Source organism: Lactuca serriola, chromosome 5, assembly GCF_051521515.1.
Source record: "Lactuca serriola cultivar US96UC23 chromosome 5, Lser_US96UC23_V15, whole genome shotgun sequence".
NCBI lineage: Eukaryota > Viridiplantae > Streptophyta > Magnoliopsida > Asterales > Asteraceae > Lactuca > Lactuca serriola.
Window position 1 is genome coordinate 320,474,461 of NC_136412.1, and position 9,687 is coordinate 320,484,147.

The window sequence follows — 9,687 nt, forward strand, 5'->3', positions numbered from 1 at the left end:
ATTTATCAACTAAACGAACACGAACACACAAAATTTCTTAACTAACGAACAAGAACATAAAAATTTGTTCGTTTACTTGTTCGTGTACGTTTGTTTATAGTTCAAAGTTAAATGAACGAACAAAAACAAACATTTGTTCTTGTTCGTTCAGTTCGTTTACAACCCTAAATAAAAACACTAGTTACCATTATGATCACCTTCCGCATCTATATTGTATTTTTATAAAAGATATCTTTATTTAAACATAACTTCTACAAAATTGGATACCTTCATATATTCATTTGTGCCCACACTAAAAAATCACATTTCTCCTTCACAAAAATCATATATAATGGTCAATATCATCCACCATCGGAGGCGAGAGTGGCGGCACTGCCCATAAATTTGCATCTTCTATTTGTAAAACATTCCTAGCAGCCACAGCCATCCGAGGTTCTTCATTGCCAATGTTTCTAGAAGAAACACCTTCAAAGCCTTTCGAAGAATTATTAATAATCTCGTTGTTTGACAAAAACGTATCCTTTGATAAATTTGTTTGAACAGACGCAATTAAAGAAGCGTAAACACCCGCTTCCCGTAATCCTTGCATAATCACCTGTTCAAACATTGAATATTACAAATTAAATGAACTATTAAAATAGTCTGTTTTTGATACACGGGATTGTCTAAAGGGTTATTTGCGTCTTTTGTATATGTGAGAGATAGATAATGAGTCACTATCTCACATTTTTTGGTGGGGCAAAAATTGTATGTTTTGTCCTTTAGGCAATAGTCTGACTGTCTGAGTCCAATGCAGACCAAATGCGTTACAGTCAGTTGTGTCATGTCACTGTCGAGGATATTGTATGTACCATTGGAGCGTAAATGCGGATTAGAATTCCCTTTTTCATGAGTTTCTTTTGTAGCTCTTTGTCAGTCCATACAACGTGTTCACGGTACCTAAAGATTAAAACATTAGATGGAATTAGGGGAGGAATGGAATCGTTCATTCCAATGGGAAAAAAATGTTTGTTTCGTCTGATGGAATGGAATAGATCATCTGTTAAAAAGTTTGCAAGTGATCAATTATTTATTTATGTAGCTTTTAATGACACAAACTAATTTTAAATTTCATGATTCTAATTTAGTTGCAACTTTATTTTTATTAAATAACTAGAAAATATGGTTTTCATTAGAAAATATGGTTTTCATCATAGTGTCAAGCTAAAATTATATATTGTATCTACATCTAATCTAAAAAAATCCTTACAAAAATTCATTTGTGTTGAAGCCAACTAAACATGATCATGTAATGACTCTTTTTGTTACATTTCATTCCATGAAACTATGAACAACTGGAGTCCAAATTTTGTTGATTATATGAAATCCAATTATGAGTTTAAATTATGAAATAAAATTAGTAATAATTCTTACCAATTTAGCATCTCCTCCTCTGTTGCAGTTGAAGCAATTATAAAAGCCTGAAGCAAATGATGCTCTTAACTTATTAGTTTACATCATGTGATACATGGTGAGGCCATATATAGTGAATCATCCCTAATCCCTATTCATGTAAATTACCAAGATTACCCCTGGTATGAAAACTTCATGGACCAATGGGAGCATGGGAAAACAATAACTTCATGCATGAAATGACTAATTTGACCTTCAAACAACACATGAGTATCAAGGAAGAAGGTTGAAAGAAGCTTTAATACTTACAGCTCTATCGAATTCCAACATGAAGCATCTTTTAACCTCTTCTTTAGTAGGCTTGCAGCCACATCGATCACGCCTTGATGTCAAATCAGAAAACTTTGTATATGTGTAATGTAAAACAGCAGCCTCATCAAATTTCACCTCACTAAATACACACACACACACATAATAAAGTTAATGCAGAAAGAACGACTTAATAGAAAAACAAACTTTTACCACAAGTAGTAATGGAAAGTGTGATATATACACTGGAGTCTTCATATAGTTATGCCATCTATGTGCACCATTAGGGCGTAAATGTGGCTGAACACGTGCAGCTGATTTCCCATTTCCATATGTTAAAAAGTAATTTGGATTACCACGAGTTGATTCTTTATAATTTCCAAAGTATGTTTCCTTCATAAGGTGATCAAAATTCTTTTTGAACATTGACACCTGCATAAAAACATATATTCAGTTTAAGATACATATGTTACAATTAGATAGTAAATTAAGTATTTGTATTAAGATGAATACCTCACTAAAAGGTTCTTTTATGTCATCTCTTTCAACACTGCTCTCCTGAAACAATGAGGGGAAACATTAGAATTTACAATGAGCTGTAACAAAGGGTTATAATATTGTTGTATATTGTTTGTACAAAGTGGTTATGATCTAAATTTAATATTGAAGCATCAATCACAAAAAAAGCTACTTGAAAACTTACATAGTTTGGAAAGACAACTGTATCAACATTTTCAGAGACTCCAGATAAAAGTTGTCTGAGAGAGTATTCACGAGTGCCAGCTGGATGAATTAACTCATCTGTGTCTAGATGAAGAATCCAGTCCATATCGGTTTCCTTGAAATGCAATAGAAAATGTTAAGAACTTCATAGAAATGTCTGTATGCATATAGATTAAAGAAAATGTTTTCAGAAAGGATGAAAATAAAAAAGATTATACCTCTGACATGGTAATAGCCATTTCCATATTGAGAGATTGCTTGACAAATAATTCATAGTTGCATGGTTTGTAGAAGAAGCTTGACAACCAAGTCTCGTTCCAAATTCGGCTGATGATTCAAAATTCAAAATTATACAGAAATTTGACAAAAAGAAGTTCAATTTTACAATATTCATAAGTAGATGTAGAAGTTAGAACCTTTTGGCTTGCTCTTCCTCGAGTTCTTTTGTCCTATGAATCAGCTTCACATTCTGCAGTTCAGTTAATTTTGTTTTGTAAATGTTACTCTAGGACAAAAGATACAATCTTCTAAATTTCAGGGAATGCAAAAGAGAAATAAAGTCTAAACTTACAGGAATGGACTCTAGAACTTTAGATACACCTGGACTTGCAGCTTTTCCTTCCACAAACAAGAAGAAGTTTGTAACACCAATAACTTTATGATAGAAAATCCATGGTAATATTTGTTCTAAGCCAGCAGAAGTGCTTGAAGTTATGCATATCTATCATTCAACAAATTACAGATGACATTAGTCTTGAGGATAACAGAACTCAAGCGCATTTAGTCTTATCCCCAAGAATTAATCATTCGTCAAAATGAAAAGAGAACTTGTTTTCACCATGGCATCATGCATGAAGATAGTGAAGCTACACCAAAATACATGCACCTCAAATCGCATAAACAGTGAGAAATTTACAGTTCATTAACTTACATTTCGTCATCAGAGTCATTCAAATGGTGATCCTAGTTGATTAAATCCGTAGCTTAATTGAACCACATTCGATACAATTCCGACTAAAGAAAACAATTATACAATCCTAGATATTGGGCACGAAATTGTACGTAAACACCAGGAATTCGTTCACATAAAATCAATCCAAATCCAAAATCAACTAGAAAATCGATTGATGACAACGATTTATACCTTAGGTTTTAGATCGGATTCGTAATTGAATTTCCAATCCCTAAAGTAAGGAAAAGAAACAGAACGGCTTTGCCCCAAGATATCCGCGCAACTGGAGGAAGTGCGGGAGGTGACTGTGGAGGAGGTGGTAGTATCCATACCCGGAAAATCAAGGCGATTTATAGAAGACCATCGGATTGTCGGGTCACTGATTTCGCCACGCCATTGGAGGACGAATGCGAATGCTGCTAGAGAGAGCGGGAGGAGTGTGAGTAAGAGTAAGATTCTGGAAGTGAAAGCCTGAGAAGATTGCGATAATGATGATGAAGATGGGCTGTATTTCATAGATGAATAAAGACCCGTCATTGGTGTTCGAAAATGGTGATACCTAACGTTTCAAACTCATGGTATGTGTGGTTTGTTTGAATAGCAGAGCGATCATGGAAGGAGAGAAAGAGTTTCAAATGTTGGCCTTTATGAGTGAGCCGTTTTATAGTTGGTGACTTGGCGTAAAATCTTTTATTTATTTATTTATTTTTTCATTTCAATTTAATATAATTTTTAAAACCTTATATGTATTTTTGGATTATTTGTCGACAAGTTTTTTATTAGCAGCCAACCAAATACTAGCAATAACCAAAATAAACAAAAGTCCAAAACTAGTAAGAAACTAGACAGCAAAACTTGCATTATGAGTTAAATAAAAAAACAAAATTTATATACAAGTTAAATCAAAAAAGGAAAGTTTATATGAGTTAAATCAAAAAAGGAAAGTTTATATATGAGTTAAATATAAAAAATAACTTTTAAGTTAATCTATCAAACCTATTTGATACTTTGAGAAAGGAACATAAATCAAAAGATAGCAAAAATCGAGTCATAAAGGGTATCTCTCTTTTATGTTCACGTAATAAAGCGAAATAATCCACAAAGTGGTAAGAATAACAACATCAAACTTTTTTTTTATGAATAGCCTTCAAACAACAATTATCAGCCAAAGAAACCAACACCGTCGTATGTGTAAGCCACCACTGAATCAGAATACTTCACTACAAACCACCGTTAGACTACAACTCCAACATAGACCCACTCTAAACAAACAAATGGTCACATGACTCCACGTATTGTTTGCAAATAGGACAAAGTAAAGAATGCATCTCAACCTCCTCTTATCAACATTAACCCAAGTAAACAACTCATCTAGGTCTAACAATCATCGATACGATCCGTGGTCCAATACGGATATAAACGGGTTTAGGTTGAGTTTTTCAACCCGTCAACTTGTTTATTAAACGGGTCGTATATGAGTTTGCCAAAAAACATATAAGTTGATCCGCCAGCCCATTTAAAATTTTAATAAAAAAAATTATATACTTTATAAATGTATTAAGTATTATTTTATTATGTCGGAACTGATTTGTTGTCTTCCTTAAGGTTATCGCCCGTGACCCTTAACCTGTTAACCATTTTCACCACGTTTGCCCTAAATAATCTCACAAAGACAAGATCGAATAAGCCTTTGTCGTTTAGCCTTATATGCATTCGACGACACTGATGAACGGCTAAATTTATCTATATTTGTATTAATGTTCTAGTTTGAACATGTTTGCATGAATGTTTTCAATTTTCATTTGGATGTTTAAGACTTAAGTTTTCTAAAATTAGAATGTGTTTGCATCTTTTTAAATTTATGGAATTTATTCATGTTTAATTATCAATTTTATTTATGGAATCTGACCCACGAACCTGAATCTGACCGATGAACCCACCAACCTAAATTTGACCAACGAACCCACGAACCCGAATCTGACCCGCCAACCTATGAATCTATATAAATAAACGGGTTGACAAGTCGTATATGAATTTATATACCAAACCTGTCAACCCATGACCTATATAATTAAATGGGTCGTATTCGGGTTGGTGTATTTTAACCCGTCAATCCGAACATGACATAATTGTCAGACCTAAACTCATCCAATCTATTTTTCCATCCTAGAATGTTATGGTGTGCTTGTTACAAAAAATAGAGTTAGAACAAAGAAAGAAAATGAAAAAATCAAGCTCAATAAAGAGAATTGATTTTACTGTCACAATATATATTTTACCATATAAAATATACTTGGTAATCAATTTTTTTTGTTGTAATATACCCTTTTTTTTCCTTTTCAAACAACATTCTTCTACAAAAATGTCATAGACTTATTATCATGTTATGTATTCTTATTTTTTTTATTTTTTATTTTTTCGATTACCTTTTACCAATTATTTGTTATTCTTGTCGATTAACATTTAAAACCTTATATATAGGGATGAGCAAAAGGACCGAACCGGCCCGAACCGAACCGGACCTGGGAACCGGCTTCGGCCAAAATCAAGAACCGAACCAGCCTGGCGGTTCTACCGGTTCTTGTCGTGTCTTCAAATGTTGGAACCGATCCTCGAAAAATAGCATCATACGGTTCCGGTTTTTGCCGGTTCTACCGGTTCCGGTTATATCGGTTCCGGTTCCTGGTTCCAAAAATCCACAAAAATAACGTCCCGGTCCCGGCCCGACCCGACCGGTTCCATCGGGTTCCGATTCCGGTTCCGGCCGGTTCCCCGGTCCATATGTTCATCCCTATATATATATATATATATATATATATATATATATATATATATATATATATATATATATATATATATATATATATATATATATGGCTAGGTTAATTTGTTTCTTATATTTATTGTGTGCTAGAATGCACCAATAGAAATTTAGTAAAATTAAATAATTATTTAATTAAATAAAGATAGATATTAAATGATTTCCATAATTGTATGCATATTAAATGATATCCATAATTATAATTTTCTTTTTATGAAAACTAATTAAATTCGTCGTTATTGTCAGTAATAACATTCGTTCAGAATGAATTCGTATCTAGGTTTTTATGTTAACAATAATATTTTTTCAGAACTTACTCACTTAAAGTACAATAAAATTGTATGGAATATGAAGAATGAGAGTGTATTCTAGTAGAATATACTCTCGTTCTACTTAAATACGCTCTTATTCTTCTAGATACGAATTAATTCTGAAAGAATATTACTATTGACATTAATGAGAAATTTAATTAATTTCCATAAAAAAATAATTATAAGTATTGATATCATTTAATATACATTTAATGTTTACTAAATTCTTATTGGTGCATTCTAGCACACAATAGATATGAGAAACATTTGAACCTACATATATATATATATATATATATATATATATATATATATATATATATAGAGAGAGAGAGAGAGAGAGATGATTATGTTATATTCCGGGTCGTAGAAACAATTATGAACCAATTGATAAAAAAAAGTATGTTATTTAGAGTGTACGACATTAAAATAAGAGAACATATACAATATAATAACACTAATATCCTTGTAAGGATATTAGTGTTGATTAAGCTATATCTAAAAAAGGAAGTCTAAGATTTATGGGATAATTAATTCTCTAAAATAAAAAAATTTATAGCATGCATTGATATTGTATTTATTCTTAACCGATTCTGAAAATCAATATCAAAATTCGTCCATTCTATTTTTACAATAGCATTCTTTGACAATATCTTATTTGTACAATATCATTCTTTGAGAATACATAGAAATTCAATTTTAATAATATAATTCTTCGAGAATAAATAAAAATCCAATTTTTACAAATAACATTCTATAAGAAAACAAGAAGAAGTACATTCTAAAATCTAGTTTCTAGAAATCTATTTTTTACAAATAACATTCTTGAGAAAACAAGAATAAGTACATTTTGAAAGAATATACAAAATCGCTTCTTGAACTAATAATATATCAAATAAATACATCGTATGAATGTGATACAAAAAAAACATTCTCGAAGAATAACAACATTATGAAATAATAAAAAAATGCAATTCTTGAAGAATAACAATATTCTTAAACCGTGAGTTTGTCCAATCTTTAGTTCATTCTTCAATTCATTTCTATCAAGCCCCCTTAAGATGCTTGACTCTTGATAAAACTTATGAACCAATTCGGAAGATTGGTGAAGAATATGGTAGCACTGCTGCACGAATGCATTGCCAAATATTTTATGGTGTTGCTTGTATAACAACTACAAATTCATCAAGTCATTCATATCAGGCATGCTTAATATGTTTGAATATTGATAAAACTTATAAACAAATTCAGAAGAATGGTGAATAATATGGTAATACTGCTCCACGAATGAATTCCAAATATTTTATGGTGTTGCTTGTATAACAAGTGCAAATTCATCATATAGTAGTTAACCAAAATTTTATGAGAATACAATATTAAAAAGGATTACAAGCCAACCTAGAAAGTTTGTAATTTGCCTTTCATTGCATTTAAAGATGAAAATATTACATGAACTGTGATTAAAAAAAGATGTAAATCATGGGTTCTGGTATTAGTACTTATTTATAATTTTGAAGTTTTTATACTTTTGGGAATATATTTAAACCCGATCAAGAATAACCAATATGTAAAGTCCTAAAAATAAGACCCAAAAATTTCGTTTTTAATTTAATAAAACCAATATCCCAAATACCTCATCATAAAAATCCAAATAAACAAATGTATCGATTAACATATCATATCAAAGTAAATCAAGAAAATTTGGAACGAAGTGGTGTGTGTCCTGCGATCATCCCGAGCTCTTCCCCTTGGAACCGGAAGTACCTGAAACATAAACTGAAAACTGTAAGCATAGAGCTTAGTGAGTTCCCAAACATACCACATACCATACATACATAACACATAATGGGCCCCACCCAATTAGTATAACAGGCCCCACCTTAACTCGCATAATGGGCCCCGTCCACATACAATTCATACAAGCATAACAGGTACTAGCATACATAATAACCATCATGCCCTGCCCAATAAGCATACAAACAACGAGTATTCTAACATAACAAATCATGGGTCGTCATTGGTGCCTTCGACCCACTAACACAGTGAGGAAACTCACCTCGAACTGTTGAATCACATGAATAAATCTTTGGCTGTTGGTCCAACAAATCTACGAGCTATCAACACCAAATAACATCCAATTAATAATTGGATTCCAATCCTATCAATCTGTAATTAGGGTAAAAAGACCATTTTCCCCTTACCTAGTTTGGTCCAAGACTAATGCCCAAACATACACTCCAAAAGGCCCAATTACCAAAAATCATACAAAGCCCAAACATGGCCCAATTTTCCAAATTGGGCCCAAATCCCATCCATGGCCTTAATCCAAGGACTAAAAATATCCCAAAACACTAGAATTCAGATGGCCCAACAAAGCCCTAAACATTTAAGCCCAAAAGAATGGCCCAAACCGAAGATCCAAATTCCGAAGCCCACTCTATTGAGTACGTGTGGCGTACTCGCCTGAGGTCTTGTACGCTAAGCGTACCTGTTTGTACGTCCAACGTACCCTCGCACTCAGCCATCTTCCAATCTAACTCTTAACTATAAATACTTTACTCCAAAACATAGATTTGACTTCCTTGGGCTGATTTATCACGTAAAGTTGTTAAATTTACGTGCATGCATGACTTAATTAAGCTATTAAAGCTCAAAATGACTTAATAGATGACTTAATGCATGCATGAGGCCATAAACACCATAAAGTTGCTAAGTTTATGCCTAAGAAACTCATAATATGTCCAGATTTGAAAGAATAAGCTCTAGAAACGACTTAACCCATCAAACTAGCCCAAAAAGGACCAAAAGCATAACAAACCAAGACATGAAAAGATCTAAACAAGGAGAAGGCAAGATATGAACTTTATACCTGTAACGCCCGCAGATCCGGGCTAGTCAATTTAGAGGCAATAGGGGTCGAAAACGACTTTTTGACAAAAGATTATTTAGAATAAATAATCTTGACCAAGTTTTAGAATATGTCATAAGGTTTCTGTACATATAAAGAACGCCGAAATCTGAGTTATAACGAAGAAGTTATGACCCGTCGAAGTTTCGCGACGGAACCGGCACGATACCGGGAAGCATAAATAGTGAATTTACGATAGATCGAGATTTAGTCTTAGTGATCTAAATGAAAGTCATAGAATACGTTAAACCGAGAGCGTCCATAAAAAGAA

The 9,687-nt window shown here is 32.6% G+C and overlaps 1 protein-coding gene across 1 annotated transcript; it reads right to left on the bottom strand.

Annotated features, from left to right (window-relative positions):
• Positions 1 to 243: 243 nt before the first annotated feature.
• On the bottom strand, positions 244 to 3,985 carry LOC145051910 (glycosyltransferase-like At2g41451). The gene is made up of 11 exons (XM_078999744.1): positions 3,569 to 3,985; positions 2,996 to 3,145; positions 2,841 to 2,893; positions 2,643 to 2,751; positions 2,405 to 2,539; positions 2,215 to 2,259; positions 1,946 to 2,133; positions 1,702 to 1,843; positions 1,414 to 1,460; positions 852 to 939; positions 244 to 595 (listed from the first exon to the last, which is right to left on the bottom strand). The coding sequence occupies exons 1-11, from the start codon at positions 3,911 to 3,913 to the stop codon at positions 323 to 325; spliced, it is 1,575 nt and encodes a 524-aa protein (XP_078855870.1). The 5' UTR covers positions 3,914 to 3,985; the 3' UTR covers positions 244 to 322.
• Between the last annotated feature and the right edge of the window lie 5,702 nt (positions 3,986 to 9,687).